General features: G+C 46.9%; 1 protein-coding gene across 1 annotated transcript in view; it reads left to right on the top strand.

Annotated features, from left to right (window-relative positions):
- The window catches only part of LOC143299939 (calcium-dependent secretion activator 1-like), a 117371-nt gene that overhangs the window by 28967 nt on the left and 66124 nt on the right, over positions 1-22280 (top strand). The window contains exons 4-10 of the mRNA XM_076613481.1: positions 1368-1464; positions 1826-1947; positions 3815-4066; positions 12879-12945; positions 15360-15468; positions 17105-17299; positions 19411-19547. Of these exons, the coding sequence (XP_076469596.1) occupies positions 1368-1464; positions 1826-1947; positions 3815-4066; positions 12879-12945; positions 15360-15468; positions 17105-17299; positions 19411-19547 (979 nt within the window). The remainder of the gene's footprint in view (positions 1-1367; positions 1465-1825; positions 1948-3814; positions 4067-12878; positions 12946-15359; positions 15469-17104; positions 17300-19410; positions 19548-22280) is intronic.

Genomic DNA, 22280 nt, shown 5'->3' on the forward strand with positions numbered 1-22280 from the left:
GTGTACAAAATCCAGAAATAGATCAATAAATGTATGTAAAAATAGCAGATGAAATAAAAAGAGGAGAGAGGAGAGCGAGTGGGGGTGAAAGGGGGGAGGGGGGAGTACAACAGTAAGGAATTGTGTATACAAAATCCAGAAATAGATCAATAAAGGGATATAAAAATAGCAGAATGAATCAATAAACTGTGGTAAGGGGAGGCTTTTCTGGGAAGTGGAAAAGTTGACAGTGGGGGGAGGGGGGAGGTGGCAGAGGGATGCAGGGAACAAGGCCTTGAGAAATAGCTCACATTTCTGGGCCCTTTTTGTGTCCAATTCTTCCTCCTTCGTGCGCTCAGCTTCCGGACTGCATTGCTCTGCGCCTGGCTCTGAATTGCCTTCCATTCTTGTCTGCGGCTTTCACATTTCCCTGAAAGGGGGGAGGGGGGTGTAAACAACAACAGCAACAAAAATAGAATAATAATGCAATAATATTTATTCATAGTGAAGGATTAACAAAAGATAATAAAACAAAAACAATAACAAAAAACCCAAATGAAATGGGAATGCAATGTTTATTTATGGTGGAAGGCAAATGAAGATCGTTTAGAGCAGAGACTGGTCTTTTTCTTTTGAAAAAAAACAACTGAACAACTATGAAATGATGTCTGGTCACAATGGAGGACAGAGATCACATACCAGCAGATAGTATTCCAAAAATTAATGCTCTTAATTTGAGATAGATGTATATTTAGAACCAATGGTTTGGCTCAGATGTGTATGAACGCCACTGATCTACAAAAGCCAGTTAATGCAATTTTAATCCCAATTGCTGGTCTGGCTTTGTGTTCTTCATGGAGAATTACTCTCCATCATCTGATGTATTTGTTCACAATCAAAAATCTATTTGGATATAACGTTTCTAATGTATCACAAGCCCTGTGTCATGCTGTTTTCAATGGCAAATTGTTTACAGTTAATGGAATATGAGATTTTTGTTGTTGTTGTACAGTCTCTGTCCTTTTTGTTCTCTTTACGTTTAGATGGAAATGCTCCACATGAATGGTAATTATGATATTATGACAGTGATGATGATGATGATGATTGTTATATGGAGTTGGTTGCAAGGTGAAAATGGCATGGTAATGTCCAGAACAATGGAAGTATCATTTTTTTTCCTCCTGATTAAACGTGGGAGATACTTGTGCAGGTTATCTGGGAGGGAAGCCACAAGAATGAGTGAGAAAAGGCATGTCCTGATCAGAAGGTGGTGTGTGTGTGTGTGTGTGCATGATGTGTGTGTGTGTGTGTGTGTGCATTGTGTGTATGTGTGTGTGTGTGTGATTGTGTGCAATGTGTGTGTGTGTGTGTGTGTGTGTGTGTTGCAGGGCCCAGCATTCGTCCATGTCCAAGCTGGACATGAGTGATGCGGACAGTGAGCCTGGCCTGTCCAAGATGGACGTCGTCCTCAACTTCTGTCTGGAGGTCAGCGTTGTTGTCTCTTGTGATCATTGTTAGGGTGACTGTGTTTCTTAACATACATCTACAAATGCATGCGCATGCCCACACACATGCACGCACACACACTTGTGCACACACATAAACACATGCACACACATATACACACACACACATACATATGTAAACACACACACATACGTGCACACACACACACACACAAACACACAGAGGCACACACATACACACACACACACACACATACGCACGTGCGCACACACACACACACACACACCACACACACACACACAACTAGAAAAACCCAACTGTTCTTAAAAGACATTTAATAATGTTAAAGTTTTATGTCTGCACCCCACACGTGTCCCAGGTCCATGTGATAGAAGTGAAAGGCCTGAAGTCACTGCCCCAGAACAAGATTGTCTACTGCACCATGGAGGTGGAAGGGGGGGAGAAATTGAAGACAGATCAGGCGGAAGCGTCCAAACCGGCGTGAGTTGTGTGTCCACAGAGTGCTCAGAACTGGACTAACATGCTGCTGTTGTGGTGACTTCTCCGTTGTATTTCTTTAGTACATGGTGCAAGTGTATATCCACAAAAAATTGTGTGTGTGAATGTGTGTGTGTGTGTTTGTGTCTGTTTACTTATTGGAAAGGTGATGTTTTTATCAGGCTTGCTTTACCATATTTTTTATCAGGCTTGCTTTGCTATATTTTGGGGAAGTTTGCTTTGCTATAACTGTATTTTGTGTGTTTTGTTAAAATTATATGTTGTATGCCAGTGTTTACTGTTTTTCTTGTAATGTGTATGTATCACAGACTTCACCACACTGGAAATTCTCTCACTGAGATAATGAATTTGTTGTGATTCTGATTCTGATGCTTCTGCATCGTTGGACACATGAGGCAGTCAAAGAGCATCATGCTCTGTGGTGCTCTGCATCTTTCTTTATTGTCTGTTGTTGTTTTTTTGTATAAATTACTGGCTTGTTCTTCCATAAGACAACCAACATCAGTGCACTGATAGATTTGTCATGGATGGCATGTGCTGGAATTTTTTATTTTTTATTTTTATTTTTTTCATAATCCACTGATGCTGAATTAGATTACGGGATCTTCTCCTTCTCTCTCTTCTCTTTTCTTGTGCCCCAGAACAGATGGGACACACAGGGGGACTTGACCACTTGACACCTTGAAACTGAAACTGAAAACTGACCTTCTCCTCTTCTCACTTCCTCCACTGTGTCAGGTGGGACACGGGTTGACTTGACCTCCTTGAAACTGAAAACTGACCTTCTCCCCCACCCACCCCCTCCCCCATGTCAGAGGGGACATGCAGGTTGACTTGACCTCCTTGAAACTGAAAACTGACCTCCACCACCCCCACCCCCCTCCCCCATGTCAGAGGGGACACGCAGGTTGACTTGACCTCCTTGAAACTGAAAACTGACCTCCACCACCCCCACCCCCCTCCCCCATGTCAGAGGGGACACGCAGGTTGACTTGACCTCCTTGAAACTGAAAACTGACCTTCTCCTCTTCTCACTTCCTCCACTGTGTCAGGTGGGACACGGGTTGACTTGACCTCCTTGAAACTGAAAACTGACCTCCACCACCCCCACCCCCCTCCCCCATGTCAGAGGGGACATGCAGGTTGACTTGACCTCCTTGAAACTGAAAACTGACCTTCTCCCCCACCCACCCCTCACCCATGTCAGAGGGGACATGCAGGTTGACTTGACCTCCTTGAAACTGAAAACTGACCTTCTCCCCCACCCACCCCTCACCCATGTCAGAGGGGACATGCAGGTTGACTTGACCTCCTTGAAACTGAAAACTGACCTTCTCCCCCACCCACCCCTCACCCATGTCAGAGGGGACATGCAGGTTGACTTGACCTCCTTGAAACTGAAAACTGACCTTCTCCCCCACCCACCCCTCACCCATGTCAGAGGGGACATGCAGGTTGACTTTACCTCCTTGAAACTGAAAACTGACCTTCTCCCCCACCCACCCCTCACCCATGTCAGAGGGGACATGCAGGTTGACTTGACCTCCTTGAAACTGAAAACTGACCTCCACCACCCCCACCCCCCTCCCCCATGTCAGAGGGGACATGCAGGTTGACTTGACCTCCTTGAAACTGAAAACTGACCTTCTCCCCCACCCCCCTCCCCCATGTCAGGTGGGACATGCAGGTTGACTTGACCTCCTTGAAACTGAAAACTGACCTTTTGCCCCACCCCCACCCCACCCCCCCTCCCCCATGTCAGGTGGGACACGCAGGTTGACTTTACCTCCTTGAAACTGAAAACTGACCTTCTGCCCCACCCCCACCCCACCCCCCTCCCCCATTTCAGGTGGGACACGCAGGGAGACTTCAGCACCAACCACCCCCTGCCCAGTGTCAAGGTGAAGCTGTACACGGAGTGCTCCGGGATGCTGAGCCTGGAGGACAAGGAGCTGGGCCGGGTGGTGATCCACCCCACCGCCAGCAGCCCCCGCTCCCCCGAGTGGTACCCCATGGCCCGCACCGCCAAGAACTTTCCCGACGACCTCACCATCAAGATCGCCGTGCGCGTGGACAAGCCTCAGAACATGAAGCACTGCGGGTCAGGGCGCAATGTGTTTCTTTGTCTGTTTTGGTTTTTCAGGACTTGGGTGGGTGTGGGTGAGAGAGCGGGAGTGGAGGCCAGGTGAGGGGTGGATGTCAAGAGTGGGACAGGTGTAGGGGTGGATGTCAAGAGTGGGACAGGTGTGAGGGGTGGATGTAAAGAGTGGGACAGGTGTGAGGGGTGGATGTAAAGAGTGGGACAGGTGTAGGGTTGGATGTAAAGAGTGGGACAGGTGTGAGGGGTGGATGTCAAGAGTGGGACAGGTGTAGGGGTGGATGTCAAGAGTGGGACAGGTGTAGGGGTGGATGTAAAGAGTGGGACAGGTGTGAGGGGTGGATGTAAAGAGTGGGACAGGTGTGAGGGTTGGATGTTAAGAGTGGGACAGGTGTGAGGGGTGGATGTAAAGAGTGGGACAGGTGTGAGGGGTGGATGTAAAGAGTGGGACAGGTGTGAGGGGTGGATGTAAAGAGTGGGACAGGTGTGGGGTTGGATGTAAAGAGTGGGACAGGTGTGAGGGGTGGATGTCAAGAGTGGGACAGGTGTAGGGGTGGATGTCAAGAGTGGGACAGGTGTAGGGGTGGATGTAAAGAGTGGGACAGGTGTGAGGGGTGGATGTAAAGAGTGGGACAGGTGTGAGGGTTGGATGTAAAGAGTGGGACAGGTGTGAGGGGTGGATGTAAAGAGTGGGACAGGTGTGAGGGGTGGATGTAAAGAGTGGGACAGGTGTGAGGGGTGGATGTAAAGAGTGGGACAGGTGTGGGGTTGGATGTAAAGAGTGGGACAGGTGTTGGAGTGGATGTAAAGAGTGGGACAGGTGTAGGGGTGGATGTAAAGAGTGGGACAGGTGTGAGGGGTGGATGTAAAGAGTGGGACAGGTGTGAGGGGTGGATGTAAAGAGTGGGACGCATGTGAGGGGTGGATGTAAAGAGTGGGACACATGTAGGGTTGGATGTAAAGAGTGGGACACGTAGGGTTTGATGTAAAGAGTGGGACGCATGTGTGGTTGGATGTAAAGAGTGGGACGCATGTGTGGTTGGATGTAAAGAGTGGGACAGGTGTGAGGGGTGGATGTAAAGAGTGGGACGCATGTGTGGTTGGATGTAAAGAGTGGGACAGGTGTAGGGTTGGATGTAAAGTGGGACAGGTGTAGGGTTGGATGTAAAGAGTGGGACAGGTGTGAGGGGTGGATGTAAAGAGTGGGACAGGTGTAGGGTTGGATGTAAAGAGTGGGACAGGTGTGAGGGGTGGATGTAAAGAGTGGGACGCATGTGTGGTTGGATGTAAAGAGTGGGACACATGTAGGGTTGGATGTAAAGAGTGGGACAGGTGTGGGGGTGGATGTAAAGAGTGGGACAGGTGTAGGGGTGGATGTAAAGAGTGGGACAGGTGTGAGGGGTGGATGTAAAGAGTGGGACAGGTGTGAGGTTGGATGTAAAGAGTGGGACAGGTGTGAGGGGTGGATGTAAAGAGTGGGACAGGTGTAGGGTTGGATGTAAAGAGTGGGACAGGTGTAGGGTTGGATGTAAAGAGTGGGACAGGTGTAGGGTTGGATGTAAAGAGTGGGACAGGTGTGGGGGTGGATGTAAAGAGTGGGACAGGTGTAGGGTTGGATGTAAAGAGTGGGACAGGTGTGGGGGTGGATGTAAAGAGTGGGATAGGTGTAGGGTTGGATGTAAAGAGTGGGACAGGTGTGAGGGGTGGATGTAAAGAGTGGGACAGGTGTAGGGTTGGATGTAAAGAGTGGGACAGGTGTGAGGGGTGAATGTAAAGAGTGGGACAGGTGTAGGGGTGGATGTAAAGAGTGGGACAGGTGTAGGGTTGGATGTAAAGAGTGGGACAGGTGTGAGGGGTGGATGTAAAGAGTGGGACAGGTGTGAGGGGTGGATGTAAAGAGTGGGACAGGTGTGAGGGGTGGATGTAAAGAGTGGGACAGGTGTGGGGGTGGATGTAAAGAGTGGGACAGGTGGAGGGTTGGATGTAAAGAGTGGGACAGGTTAGGGTTGGATGTAAAGAGTGGGACAGGTGTGTGGTTGGATGTAAAGAGTGGGACAGGTGTAGGGCTGGATGTAAAGAGTGGGACAGGTGTAGGGTTGGATGTAAAGAGTGGGACAGGTGTGTGGTTGGATGTAAAGAGTGGGACAGGTGTAGTGTTGGATGTAAAGAGTGGGACGCATGTGTGGTTGGATGTAAAGAGTGGGACAGGTGTAGGGTTGGATGTAAAGAGTGGGACAGGTGTAGGGTTGGATGTAAAGAGTGGGACAGGTGTGAGGGGTGGATGTCAAGAGTGGGACAGGTGTAGGGGTGGATGTAAAGAGTGGGACAGGTGTGAGGGGTGGATGTAAAGAGTGGGACAGGTGTGAGGGTTGGATGTAAAGAGTGGGACAGGTGTGAGGGTTGGATGTAAAGAGTGGGACAGGTGTAGGGTTGGATGAAAAGAGTGGGACAGGTGTAGGGTTGGATGTAAAGAGTGGGACAGGTGTAGGGTTGGATGTAAAGAGTGGGACCTGTAGGGTTGGATGTAAAGAGTGGGACAGGTGTGAGGGGTGGATGTAAAGAGTGGGACAGGTGTAGGGTTGGATGTAAAGAGTGGGACAGGTGTAGGGTTGGATGTAAAGAGTGGGACAGGTGTGAGGGGTGGATGTAAAGAGTGGGACAGGTGTAGGGTTGGATGTAAAGAGTGGGACAGGTGTGAGGGGTGGATGTAAAGAGTGGGACGCATGTGTGGTTGGATGTAAAGAGTGGGACACATGTAGGGTTGGATGTAAAGAGTGGGACAGGTGTAGGGGTGGATGTAAAGAGTGGGACAGGTGTGAGGGGTGGATGTAAAGAGTGGGACGCATGTGTGGTTGGATGTAAAGAGTGGGACAGGTGTAGGGTTGGATGTAAAGAGTGGGACAGGTGTGAGGGGTGGATGTAAAGAGTGGGACAGGTGTAGGGTTGGATGTAAAGAGTGGGACAGGTGTAGGGTTGGATGTAAAGAGTGGGACAGGTGTGAGGGGTGGATGTAAAGAGTGGGACAGGTGTAGGTGGATGTAAAGAGTGGGACAGGTGTAGGGGTGGATGTAAAGAGTGGGACAGGTGTAGGGTTGGATGTAAAGAGTGGGACAGGTGTAGGGTTGTAGAAGACAAAGCAGGGGGTGAGGGGTAAAGGGGCTTTCTTCTTTTTGTTTTGTTTGTTTTTCTGTGTGTAGGGAGTGGGGTGAAGAGGTGGGTGTAGGGTGGGTTGGGGTGGAGGTGATGGAATGGGATTGCATGTGGAGTGATGGGGTGGATCTAAAGTGGGACAGGTGGGGGTTGGGAGGCGTGGGGTGGTGGGGGTTAAGGGGTGGGTTGGGGTGGAGGTGATGGAATGGGATTGCATGTGGAGTGACGGGGTGGATGTAAAGTGGGACAGGTGGGGGTGTGGGGTGGTGGGGGTTAAGGGGTGGGTTGGGGTGGAGGTGATGGAATGGGATTGCATGTGGAGTGACGGGGTGGATGTAAAGTGGGACAGGTGGGGGTGTGGGGTGGTGGGGGTTAAGGGGTGGGTTGGGGTGGAGGTGATGGAATGGGATTGCATGTGGAGTGACAGGGTGGATCTAAAGTGGGACAGGTGGGGGGCGTGGGGTGGTGGGGGTTGGATAAGGAAATGTAGGGGTGTGGGGGGTAAAGGTGATGGTTTGGGGAGGGGGTGGGGTAAAGTGGGTTGGGTTTGGGGTGAGGGTATGGATGGGGTGTGGAGGGAGGGGGTTCAGGTGGGGGTATGGGAGTGGTTAGGGGGTGATGCAAGATGGGGTTGGGCGAGGGTATGGATTGGGTGTGAAGGGAGGGGGTTCAGGTGGGGGTATAGGAGTGGGGAGGTGGGTGATGTGAGATGGGGTGGGGTGAGGGTATGGATGGGGTGTGAAGGGAGGGGGTTCAGGTGGGGGTATAGGAGTGGTTAGGGGGTGATGTGAGATGGGGTGGGGTGAGGGTATGGATGGGGGTGTGGAGGGAGGGGGTTCAGGTGGGGGTATAGGAGTGGGGAGGTGGGTGATGTGAGATGGGGTGGGGTGAGGGTATGGATGGGGTGTGGAGGGAGGGGGTTCAGGTGGGGGTATAGGAGTGGGGAGGTGGGTGATGTGAGATGGGGTGGGGTGAGGGTATGGATGGGGTGTGAAGGGAGGGGGTTCAGGTGGGGGTATAGGAGTGGGGAGGTGGGTGATGTGAGGTGGGGTGGGGTGAGGGTATGGATGGGGTGTGAAGGGAGGGAGTTCAGGTGGGGGTATAGGAGTGGGGAGGTGGGTGATGTGAGATGGGGTGGGGTGAGGGTATGGATGGGGTGTGGAGGGAGGGGGTTCAGGTGGGGGTATAGGAGTGGGGAGGTGGGTGATGTGAGGTGGGGTGGGGTGAGGGTATGGATGGGGTGTGGAGGGAGGGGGTTCAGGTGGGGGTATAGGAGTGGGGAGGTGGGTGATGTGAGATGGGGTGGGGTGAGGGTATGGATGGGGTGTGAAGGGAGGGAGTTCAGGTGGGGGTATAGGAGTGGGGAGGTGGGTGATGTGAGATGGGGTGGGGTGAGGGTATGGATGGGGGTGTGAAGGGAGGGAGTTCAGGTGGGGGTATAGGAGTGGGGAGGTGGGTGATGTGAGATGGGGTGGGGTGAGGGTATGGATGGGGTGTGGAGGGAGGGAGTTCAGGTGGGGGTATAGGAGTGGGGAGGTGGGTGATGTGAGATGGGGTGGGGTGAGGGTATGGATGGGGTGTGGAGGGAGGGGGTTCAGGTGGGGGTATAGGAGTGGGGAGGTGGGTGATGTGAGGTGGGGTGGGGTGAGGGTATGGATGGGGTGTGGAGGGAGGGGGTTCAGGTGGGGGTATGGGAGTGGTTAGGGGGTGATGTGAGATGGGGTGGGGTGAGGGTATGGATGGGGTGTGGAGGGAGGGGGTTCAGGTGGGGCTATGGGAGTGGGGAGGTGGGGTGGGGTGAATAATTGAAAGGGTAGATGGGTGGGGATTGTGGGGGATGGGTGTGAGGGAGTGGGAGGGTGCGAGAGGGGGGGGAGGAAGTGAAATGTTGAGTACAGCCAGGAAGCTGACAGCAGAGGGATCAGTCATCTCTGGGATGAAAACCTGTCTGTCATTATTAAAACCAGTCTAGGAGAGACAGCAGGCGAATCAGTCATCTCTGGGATGAAAACCTGTCTGTCATTATTAAAACCAGTCTAGGAGAGACAGCAGAGGAATCAGTCATCTCTGGGATGAAAACCTGTCTGTCATTATTAAAACCAGTCTAGGAGAACTAAAACATGTTAGATATAAAACGTCAATCAAAATCATGTTTCAGTTTCTCAAGAAGGCATCAGTGCATTCAGACAATCTAAAAACACTACACCACTTCAGCTAGGCAGATGCCTGACAGCACATTAACCCAGAGAACAGCACTTTTGTAGCCATGGTTTCTTTTTCTGTGCGCCAAGTGCATGCTGTAAACGGGACCTCAGTTTATCATCTCATCTGAATGACTGGATGCTTAATTTGATCGGCTGTCAAAGTTGGGAGAAAGGCAGATCCTGACAGACACTGTACTGGCAGAGAAGTGTCTTATCATTCTGCCACCTTCCTCAGCTCCTGGAGGTTCACAGGATGAAGTTCCTGCCCCCTTCCAGTGTGTGAAAATGTGCCCCTGGACAGAGATTTCTGTCCACATCATTGTAGGAATTCCTTCTCTCTCTCTCTCTCTCTCTCTCTCTCTCTCTCTCTTTCTCTCTCTCTCTCTGTCAGCTCTGAACTCTGTCTCATGTTCATTCATTTGTGAATGTTCATTTTTCTTAGTTTTTTTTCCTGTCACTGCGCTCCTCCCCCCCCCCCCAACCCCCTACCCCTGCCCCCCTCTTTCTGTGGCTGTCTCTTTGTTTTCCTGGCCCATGTCACAGATACATGACCTGACCTGTATACGTCCTGATCAGAGAGGACCGGCCTTCCTTCAGTTGAGGAAAGGAAAAAAGAGTGTAGCATGTAATCTGATTATCACAGTTATGACAGCAAAAAGAAAAAACCCAAACCAGACAGCTGTTGCTGTGAACCAGGAACCAGCTAGAGGCTGTGAGGTGTGTGAAGGGAAGAAAGAGGTGGACCAGATGGATTGCATGACTCATACTCATTGCGTAAGACAAGTCCAGTAATGAAGGAGAAGGTGTTATGTCACCTGAACCTTTACCAGTTCAGTAATGAGGAAGAAGTAGTTATCTCACTCATCTGGAGTGGAGGCCTCATGGAATATTGGACTGTCTAATTGCAGGGGATCCAATCCCACACTGGGCACTATTTTCTGCCCCTCCCCACTGGACAGAGTGGTGGTCTGGAAACGTCATTGTATGAGGAGGTCCTGTGTGAAGCTTGCTCTTAGTGCATCTACATGAACCCACTGCCTGAATTTCACACACACACATCCATTGTGACAAAGAGTTATGCAGTACAACACACAAATCAATACAATTCAGTACAATACAATACAATGCAGTAAAGTGCAGTACACTACAGTACAGTACAATACAGTTCAAAAACAATACAATGCAGTAAAGTGCAGTACACTACAGTACAATACAATACAGTTCAAAACAATACAATGCAGTAAAGTGCAGTACACTACAGTACAAAACAATACAATGCAGTAAAGTGCAGTACACTACAGTACAATACAATACAGTTCAAAACAATACAATGCAGTAAAGTGCAGTACAGTACAATACAATACAGTTCAAAACAATACAATGCAGTAAAGTGCAGTACACTACAGTACAGTACAATACAGTTCAAAAACAATACAATGCAGTAAAGTGCAGTACAGTACAGTACAATACAGTTCAAAAACAATACAATGCAGTAAAGTGCAGTACACTACAATACAGTTCAAAACAATACAATGCAGTAAAGTGCAGTACACTACAGTACAATACAATACAGTTAAAAAACAATACAATGCAGTAAAGTGCAGTACACTACAGTACAGTACAATACAGTTCAAAACAATACAATGCAGTAAAGTGCAGTACACTACAGTACAAAACAATACAATGCAGTAAAGTGCAGTACACTACAGTACAATACAATACAGTACAAAACAATACAATGCAGTAAAGTGCAGTACACTACAGTACAATACAATACAGTTCAAAACAATACAATGCAGTAAAGTGCAGTACACTACAGTACAGTACAATACAGTTCAAAACAATACAATGCAGTAAAGTGCAGTACACTACAGTACAGTACAATACAGTTCAAAACAATACAATGCAGTAAAGTGCAGTACACTACAGTACAATACAATACAGTTCAAAACAATACAATGCAGTAAAGTGCAGTACACTACAGTACAATACAATACAGTTCAAAACAATACAATGCAGTAAAGTGCAGTACACTACAGTACACTACAATACAGTTCAAAACAATACAATGCAGTAAAGTGCAGTACACTACAGTACAATACAATACAGTTCAAAACAATACAATGCAGTAAAGTGCAGTACACTACAGTACAATACAATACAGTTCAAAACAATACAATGCAGTAAAGTGCAGTACAGTACAGTACAGTACAATACAATACAATACAAGACAATACAATACAATACACTTGTGACTGACCATACAGTTGGTTAGAGCACTCTCTACAGTAGCCATGGGAGGACTTCACATGTGGAAAACTCTGTTTCATGCTTGCACTGATGCCAGACATTGATATAAGCTGCCCCACTCCCTCTTTGATATAAGCTGCCCCACTCCCTCTTTGATATAAGCTGCCCACTCCCCCTTTGATATAAGCTGCCCCACTCCCTCTTTGATATAAGCTGCCCCACTCACCCTTTGATATAAGCTGCCCCACTCCCTCTTTGATATAAGCTGCCCACTCCCCCTTTGATATAAGCTGCCCACTCCCCCTTTGATATAAGCTGCCCCACTCCCCCATTGATATAAGCTGGCCCACTCCCTCTTTGATATAAGCTGGCCCACTCCCCCTTTGATATAAGCTGCCCCACTCCCTCTTTGATATAAGCTGCCCCACTCCCCTTTGATATAAGCTGCCCCACTCCCCCTTTGATATAAGCTGGCCCACTCCCTCTTTGATATAAGCTGCCCCACTCCCCCTTTGATATAAGCTGCCCCACGCCCTCTTTGATATAAGCTGCCCCACTCCCCTTTGATATAAGCTGCCCCACTCCCCCTTTGATATAAGCTGGCCCACTCCCTCTTTGATATAAGCTGCCCCACTCCCTCTTTGATATAAGCTGCCCCACTCCCCCTTTGATATAAGCTGGCCCACTCCCCCTTTGATATAAGCTGCCCCACTCCCCCTTTGATATAAGCTGGCCCACTCACCCTTTGATATAAGCTGCCCCACTCCCCCTTTGATATAAGCTGCCCCACTCACCCTCCGCTTATCTTGCACAGTACGGCTGCATACATGGTGGAGTAAAAATTTGAATGCATGTTCCACTGGTACATATGAGTGAATGTGGGAGCTGCAATCCATGAACGTTGAACAAGAAAGACGTGTAGATGGTGTCCTTCACAGTGTTTATCAAAAGTAAATTTTTGATACATTGAAGCTTCTCAAAGGCACTGAGCACAACAACACAACACAAGACATCTTGATTAATCCAATTGGAAATCATGTGTGCATCCAAAGGCTGGTTACTAACACCACACAGTCTCTCAGCCCACAGTTGAGTCTATCACACACATGTACTTGATAAAAGTTGAACTAAACTGTCCAAAATTGTAACGTTTTAAAGGTAGAAAAAAAGGACTTGCTGTCTTGAATTTTGGTGCATTATGTTTGTGACAGGTATCTGTATGCTGAAGGAAAGACAGTGTGGAAGAAATGGAAAAGGCGCTACTTCGTCTTGGTGCAGGTGAGAGTCACACTTAACACTTGTCTCCTGACAGACAGGTTTACAAGAATACCCATTTTTGGCTCACATGTGCAACGAATGTGAGTGTGTGTGACAACTCTGTTTTGGTTGCCCATGTTTCAGTGTGTGTATGTGTTGGCTGCCCATGTGTATGTATGTATACTTGTGTGTATGTATGTGATTATTAGTTTTGTTGTTTAGTTTGACTTCTTAATACTATAAGTGATGTGAAACGAGGAGAGGTGTGTGTGTGTGTGCTTGTGTGTTTCTGTGGTAAACTTTAACACATTCATTTTCTGTGGAGATACTTTCAATGAACACCAAAAAGAAAATACAAAAAATGTGGTAGGATCTTTTTCTTTTTTTGTAGATTAAGAATCCAACAGAATTTATTACCATGTGTATATTGTAAGTATCTCATTTTCTCTAGAAATACTTTGTCTCATCACCACATCTGGCTTAAAAATAGACACAAAAACTGGTAGCGTTAATAGTTGTTTTTTTCTTTTGTGTGCGTGTGATAAGCGGAGAGGGAGTGAAAGAGAGAAGGAATGATAAGTCCAAGCCTGGATATCTTCATTTACCATAAAGATGTGCAAGAAGCATAAAAAACCAGTCCTGGTTTAACTTTGAACATTTAAAACTGATTTGCAGTCGGGGTGGGGTTGTGGCTGTAGACATCTCTCATTGATGCTCATGCTGGCCGTAATGTTCCTCCAGAGGGAGGTTGGTTTACACATCAAGCCACAGCTCTTCTGCACAGTGTAGTGGTCTTTGGGCGTGCTGCCTGTTGTTGGTGACCAGAGGGAGGTTGGTTTACACATCAAGCCACAGCTCTTCTGCACAGTGTAGTGGTCTTTGGGCGTGCTGTCTGTTGTTGGTGACCAGAGGGAGGTTGGTTTACACATCAAGACAGCTCTTCTGCACAGTGTAGTGGTCTTTGGGCGTGCTGCCTGTTGTTGGTGACCAGAGGGAGGTTGGTTTACACATCAAGCCACAGCTCTTCTGCACAGTGTAGTGGTCTTTGGGCGTGCTGCCTGTTCTTGGTGACCAGAGGGAGAGAGACACTGACTAAAGGTTCTTGGTGACCAGAGGGAGAGAGACACTGACTAAAGGTTCTTGGTGACCAGAGGGAGAGAGACACTGACTAAAGGTTCTTGGTGACCAGAGGGAGAGAGACACTGACTAAAGGTTCTTGGTGACCAGAGGGAGAGAGACACTGACTAAAGGTTCTTGGTGACCAGAGGGAGAGAGAGACACTGACTAAAGGTTCTTGGTGACCAGTGGGAGAGAGACACTGACTAAAGGTTCTTGGTGACCAGAGGGAGAGAGACACTGACTAAAGGTTCTTGGTGACCAGAGGGAGAGAGACACTGACTAAAGGTTCTTGGTGACCAGAGGGAGAGAGACACTGACTAAAGGTTCTTGGTGACCAGAGGGAGAGAGACACTGACTAAAGCAAAGAGAAACTCCCCACAGCTTGGGACGGACCTCTGTTTTTGCTAAAAATATGTCTCTCAAAATCTGTTTTTGCTAAAAATATGTCTCTCAAAATCTGCCTTGAGCAGAACACTGAAGGTAAAAGCCAGAATGTTTGTTAAAACAACAATCTGAACATGGTGTTAACTCTACAAGTGGAAAATACCAGACACAGACTCCGGGGGCCAGTAACAGGGATAACGATCCACAGGGGGCAGGAAGGAAATCTTGGCAGTAAATCCCACTGTTCATAACTGGACACCGCACCACAGACTGTTGAACTGATTGGATCATGCATGATATCCTGTTATAGAGCGACTGATAAATCCAAGCTCTGTTCATAACTGGACACCGCACCACAGACTGTTGAACTGATTGGATCATGCATGATATCCTGTTATAGAGCGACTGATAAATCCAAGCTCTGTTCATAACTGGACACTGCACCACAGACTGTTGAACTGATTGGATCATGCATGATATCCTGTTATAGAGCGACTGATAAATCCAAGCTCAGATGTCATTTTCCACAGAGAAATGGAAGGAGTGTCAAAAGCAAGCCATAGCTGTTTCGCCCTGATTAGTGCTCTTCAGGCGTCCTGCCTGCTTCTGGAATATATATATATGTATATCTTTGTTGAAGATTTTCATTTCCATACTTTACACATACATGTGCAGAACCAGAAAAAAAGAATGGCATTTAACACAAATGAAACAAGGTTGGTCTTATTATCTACTGTAAACATCTTTCACTTTATGAAAGAAGAAAATTACATGCACGGAAAGATAGACAGACATACAGAGATACAGACCTATAATACATAACATACATGTATATATATATGCATTCTAAGCAACAGAATGTTCATTGGGTGTATGTGTGTGTATGTATGGTGTATGTGTGTGTTTGGTGTGTGTGTGTGTGTGTTGTGCAGGTGTCCCAGTACACGTTTGCCATGTGTTCGTACCGGGAGAAGAAGCCTGACCCCACAGAGATGATGCAGCTGGAGGGATTCACTGTGGACTACTGTGAAGCCAGACAGAGTGAGTATCTGTGGGCCGCCATCCTGACAACACAGGCTGTTGGGGGCGGGGCGGCTGTTTAACCATAGAAAGTATGCATGCAGGAAAGTGTGTGGATGTGGGTTCTTTCTTTGATATATTTGATGTCTATTTACTTTGTATGATAATAAGTGTGTAATGTGTGTCTCTGTGCATGCGCATGATTGTGTTTGTGTGGGTGAATAAAGGGGGGAAAGGCAAAGAAAAGATGGATCAGAACTCTCTGTGTATGTGCACGCATGTGATAATGTTGTTTTCTTGACCTTGCTGTGTGATTTTATATTGTATGCTGTCTTTTACTGTTCTGTTCACCACTTTTAGTGTTCTTTATCTCAGATGATAAATGATTATGATTGCTTACATAGTGGGGTGTAAAAATGATTACACACATAAAAGACCACAACACATGCAAGTGAACGTGGGAATTGCAGCCCACGAACGCAGAAGTTAAATGTTTTGCATTTGATAAAAGGAGCCATTTATTTTTAATATTCTCTGTCAGATCATAAAGTGATTATGGGTACCTATATTGTGGGGTACAAATGATCACACATGTAAAAGCCCGCTCGTATATATACATGTGGGTCTGAGGGTTGCAGCTGGTGAATGCAGAAGTTAGTGTTTTGTGGTTTTTGAAAGGAACCAGCAAGACAAGACAAGACAGATACTTTATTAAGGAGGGTAGTGGTCAGTCAAGGAACAAGACAGATACTTTATTAAGGAGGGTAGCAGTCAGTCAAGGAACAAGACAGATACTTTATTAAGGAGGGTAGTGGTCAGTCAAGGAACAAGACAGATACTTTATTAAGGAGGGTAGTGGTCAGTCAAGGAACAAGACAGATACTTTATTAAGGAGGGTAGTGGTCAGTCAAGGAACAAGACAGATACTTTATTAAGGAGGGTAGTGGTCAGTCAAGGAACAAGACAGATACTTTATTAAGGAGGGTAGTGGTCAGTCAAGGAACAAGACAGATACTTTATTAAGGAGGGTAGTGGTCAGTCAAGGAACAAGACAGATACTTTATTAAGGAGGGTAGTGGTCAGTCAAGGAACAAGACAGATACTTTATTAAGGAGGGTAGTGGTCAGTCAAGGAACAAGACAGATACTTTATTAAGGAGGGTAGTGGTCAGTCAAGGAACAAGACAGATACTTTATTAAGGAGGGTAGTGGTCAGTCAAGGAACAAGACAGATACTTTATTAAGGAGGGTAGTGGTCAGTCAAGGAACAAGACAGATACTTTATTAAGGAGGGTAGTGGTCAGTCAAGGAACAAGACAGATACTTTATTAAGGAGGGTAGTGGTCAGTCAAGGAACAAGACAGATACTTTATTAAGGAGGGTAGTGGTCAGTCAAGGAACAAGACAGATACTTTATTAAGGAGGGTAGTGGTCAGTCAAGGAACAAGACAGATACTTTATTAAGGAGGGTAGTGGTCAGTCAAGGAACAAGACAGATACTTTATTAAGGAGGGTAGCAGTCAGTCAAGGAACAAGACAGATACTTTATGAAGGAGGGTAGTGGTCAGTCAAGGAACAAGACAGATACTTTCTGATTACCCCAGCCATCACCATTCCAACACCACAATGCAGCCATTTGTTTTGCCGCTGTGTGACAGTGTACGAAGGAGGCAAGTACTTCTTCAACCTGGTGAAGGAGGGGGACAGCCTGACCTTTGCCACGGACGACGACTCGGAGCGCACGCTGTGGGTGCAGGCGGTGTACCGGGCGACGGGGCAAACCCATAAGCCCACCCCCCCGGTGCAGCAGTCCAACAAGATCAGCAACACACAGATCTCCCGCATGCAGGGAGGTGGGTTGGTTAGCCTCTGCTGCTTCTTTTTGTCTCTCTGCTCAGGGTTCATGCACAGTTTGGTGGAGTCTAGAAGTCTTGGGAGAAATGAGGGAACCGTTTCCAGGGCTGGAAACGTCTTGGAAAAATGAGAGTATTATTTGCAGGGTGGGAAAAGTCTTGGAAAAATGAGAGAATTATTTGCAGGGCGGGAAAAGTCTTGGGAAAATGAGAGAATTATTTGCAGGGTGGGAAAAGTCTTGGAAAAATGAGAGTATTATTTGCAGGGTGGGAAAAGTCTTGGAAAAATGAGAGAATTATTTGCAGGGCGGGAAAAGTCTTGGGAAAATGAGAGAATTATTTGCAGGGTTGGAAAAGTCTTGGGAAGATGAGAGAATTATTTGCAGGGTGGGAAAAGTCTTGGGAAAATGAGAGAATTATTTGCAGGGCGGGAAAAGTCTTGGGAAAATGAGAGAATTATTTGCAGGGTGGGAAAAGTCTTGGGAAGATGAGAGAATTATTTGCAGGGTGGGAAAAGTCTTGGGAAGATGAGAGAATTATTTGCAGGGCGGGAAAAGTCTTGGGAAGATGAGAGAATTATTTGCAGGGTGGGAAAAGTCTTGGGAAAATGAGAGAATCAGAGAATGAGAGAGGTGTTCCATGCTGTGTTACAGAGATGTGTTACAGAGGTGTGTTACAGACATGTGTCCCTTGCTGTGTTACAGAGATGTGTTACAGAGGTGTGTTACAGACATGTGTCCTGTACTGTGTTACAGAGATGTGTTACAGATGTGTGTTACAGACATGTGTCCCATGCTGTGTTACAGAGGTGTGTTACAGACATGTGTCCTGTACTGTGTTACAGAGATGTGTTACAGAGATGTGTTACAGAGGTGTCCCATGTTGTGTTACAGAGGTGTGTTACAGACATGTGTCCCTTGCTATGTTACAGAGATGTGTTACAGAGGTGTGTTACAGACATGTGTCCTGTACTGTGTTACAGAGATGTGTTACAGATGTGTGTTACAGACATGTGTCCCATGCTGTGTTACAGAGGTGTGTTACAGACATGTGTCCTGTACTGTGTTACAGAGATGTGTTACAGAGGTGTGTTACAGACATGTGTCCTGTGCTGTGTTACAGAGATGTGTTACAGATGTGTGTTACAGACATGTGTCCCGTGCTGTGTTACAGAGGTGTGTTACAGACATGTGTCCCATGCTGTGTTACAGAGATGTGTTACAGACATGTGTCCTGTGCTGTGTTACAGAGATGTGTTACAGAGGTGTGTTACAGACATGTGTCCTGTGCTGTGTTACAGAGGTGTGTTACAGACATGTGTCCTGTACTGTGTTACAGAGATGTGTTACAGAGGTGTGTTACAGACATGTGCCCTGTGCTGTGTTACAGAGGTGTGTTACAGACATGTGCCCTGTGCTGTGTTACAGAGGTGTGTTGCAGACATGTGTCCTGTGCTGTGTTACAGAGATGTGTTACAGAGGTGTGTTACAGACATGTGCCCTGTGCTGTGTTACAGAGGTGTGTTACAGACATGTGTCCCGTGCTGTGTTACAGACATGTGTCCCATGCTGTGTTACAGAGGTGTGTTACAGACATGTGTCCCGTGCTGTGTTACAGAGGTGTGTTACAAACATGTGTCCCGTGCTGTGTTACAGAGGTGTGTTACAGACATGTGTCCTGTGCTGTGTTACAGAGGTGTGTTACAGACATGTGTCCTGTGCTGTGTTACAGAGGTGTGTTACAGACATGTGTCCTGTGCTGTGTTACAGAGGTGTGTTACAGACATGTGTCCCGTGCTGTGTTACAGAGGTGTGTTACAAACATGTGTCCCGTGCTGTGTTACAGAGGTGTGTTACAGACATGTGTCCCGTGCTGTGTTACAGAGGTGTGTTACAGACATGTGTCCCGTGCTGTGTTACAGAGGTGTGTTACAAACATGTGTCCCGTGCTGTGTTACAGAGGTGTGTTACAGACATGTGTCCCGTGCTGTGTTACAGAGGTGTGTTACAGACATGTGTCCCGTGCTGTGTTACAGAGGTGTGTTACAGACATGTGTCCCGTGCTGTGTTACAGAGGTGTGTTACAGACATGTGTCCCGTGCTGTGTTACAGATGCAGACAGGGCCAGGAAGCACGGACTGGATGAGTACGTTCTGGCCAACCCCTGTCTGTACTCCCACGCTGACCTCTTCAAGATGCTGCAGACCCTCACCCTGGACTACCGCCTCAACGACGCCTACACCTGTCTGGTGGGTGACTGTACACAGTCCTTATATCACTGCTCTTTACCCGTCTGGTGGGTGTCTGTACACAGTCCTTATATCACTGCTCTTTACCCGTCTGGTGGGTGTCTGTACACAGTCCTTATATCACTGCTCTTTACCCGTCTGGTGGGTGTCTGTAGACAGTCCTTATATCACTGCTCTTTACCCGTCTGGTGGGTGTCTGTAGACAGTCCTTATATCACTGCTCTTTACCCGTCTGGTGGGTGTCTGTACACAATCCTTATATCACTGCTCTTTACCCGTCTGGTGGGTGTCTGTACACAGTCCTTATATCACTGCTCTTTACCCGTCTGGTGGGTGTCTGTACACAGTCCTTATATCACTGCTCTTTACCTGTCTGGTGGGTGTCTGTACACAGTCCTTATATCACTGCTCTTTACCCGTCTGGTGGGTGTCTGTACACAGTCCTTATATCACTGCTCTTTACCCGTCTGGTGGGTGTCTGTACACAGTCCTTATATCACTGCTCTTTACCTGTCTGGTGGGTGTCTGTAGACAGTCCTTATATCACTGCTCTTTACCCGTCTGGTGGGTGTCTGTACACAATCCTTATATCACTGCTCTTTACCCGTCTGGTGGGTGTCTGTAGACAGTCCTTATATCACTGCTCTTTACCTGTCTGGTGGGTGTCTGTAGACAGTCCTTATATCACTGCTCTTTACCTGTCTGGTGGGTGTCTGTACACAATCCTTATATCACTGCTCTTTACCCGTCTGGTGGGTGTCTGTACACAGTCCTTATATCACTGCTCTTTACCCGTCTGGTGGGTGACTGTACACAGTCCTTATATCACTGCTCTTTACCCGTCTGGTGGGTGTCTGTACACAGTCCTTATATCACTGCTCTTTACCCGTATTGTTTTGCGTTCAGGCTGGTATCCCACATTTGCTGATATTTTCTCCTCCTCCACTAGACTCATGAGATGATAAACCAAGGTCCCGAATGCACCATGCACTTAGCATTAGCATGCGTAAAAGTGCCCACAGCAACAAAAGGGTTGCCCCTGGCCAAATTTTGTACAAAAATCTGATTGATAGGAAAACAAATACACTTATGCTGTACTGTGGTCATGTGCTCGTCCTGGGAATAGTAGCCTGAATTTCACACTGAGAAATCTGTTGTGACAAAAGGTAATAAAATACAACTCAACACAACACAATGTAAGTGTATTTTATGCAGCTTTCCATGCCAGGTTACTCCATCAAGCCATCTGCAGACAAATTATGATTTTGTGGCTGAAGTACAGATTTCGAAAGTGGAAGTTTTGATTCATTTCTCATGAAACGTTTTGCAGTTCAGATAAAAACAGTGTGATATGTATAGCCGTTAACCTTAGTGGTGCAGAGAGGTATAGGAGAGTGACCATACTGGCCTGTGTGGAAGGATACCTTGTACAGAAAAGCAGTCCAGCCCCACAAGTGCCTTGGAAGAAGTGACCGTCATGTTGGACTGTAAAACAGTGCTGTAGTTGTAAAACAGTGCTGTAGTTGGACTGTAAAACAGTGCTGTAGTTAGACTGTAAAACAGTGCTGTAGTTGGACTGTGAAACAGTGCTGTAGTTGGACTGTAAGACAGTGCTGTAGTTGTGAAACAGTGCTGTAGTTAGACTGTAAAACAGTGCTGTAGTTGGACTGTAAAACAGTGCTGTAGTTGGACTGTAAAACAGTGCTGTAGTTAGACTGTAAAACAGTGCTGTAGTTGGACTGTAAAACAGTGCTGTAGTTGGACTGTAAAACAGTGCTGTAGTTGGACTGTAAAACAGTGCTGTAGTTGGACTGTAAAACAGTGCTGTAGTTGTAAAACAGTGCTGTAGTTGGACTGTAAAACAGTGCTGTAGTTGTAAAACAGTGCTGTAGTTGGACTGTAAAACAGTGCTGTAGTTAGACTGTAAAACAGTGCTGTAGTTGTAAAACAGTGCTGTAGTTGGACTGTAAAACAGTGCTGCAGTTGGACTGTAAAACAGTGCTGTAGTTGGACTGTAAAACAGTGCTGTAGTTGGACTGTAAAACAGTGCTGTAGTTGGACTGTAAGACAGTGCTGTAGTTGGACTGTAAAACAGTGCTGTAGTTGGACTGTAAAACAGTGCTGTAGTTGTAAAACAGTGCTGTAGTTGGACTGTAAAACAGTGCTGTAGTTGGACTGTAAAACAGTGCTGTAGTTGTAAAACAGTGCTGTAGTTGGACTGTAAAACAGTGCTGTAGTTGGACTGTAAAACAGTGCTGTAGTTGTAAAACAGTGCTGTAGTTGGACTGTAAAACAGTGCTGTAGTTGGACTGTAAAACAGTGCTGTAGTTGTGAAACAGTGCTGTAGTTGGACTGTAAAACAGTGCTGTAGTTGGACTGTAAAACAGTGCTGTAGTTAGACTGTAAAACAGTGCTGTAGTTGGACTGTAAAACAGTGCTGTAGTTGTAAAACAGTGCTGTAGTTAGACTGTAAAACAGTGCTGTAGTTGGACTGTAAAACAGTGCTGTAGTTGGACTGTAAAACAGTGCTGTAGTTAGACTGTAAAACAGTGCTGTAGTTGTGAAACAGTGCTGTAGTTGGACTGTAAAACAGTGCTGTAGTTGGACTGTAAAACAGTGCTGTAGTTGGACTGTAAAACAGTGCTGTAGTTGGACTGTAAAACAGTGCTGTAGTTGGACTGTAAAACAGTGCTGTAGTTGTGAAACAGTGCTGTAGTTGGACTGTAAAACAGT

This window comes from Babylonia areolata, chromosome 25 (assembly GCF_041734735.1).
Source record: "Babylonia areolata isolate BAREFJ2019XMU chromosome 25, ASM4173473v1, whole genome shotgun sequence".
In the NCBI taxonomy this organism is placed as follows: Eukaryota; Metazoa; Mollusca; class Gastropoda; order Neogastropoda; family Buccinidae; genus Babylonia; species Babylonia areolata.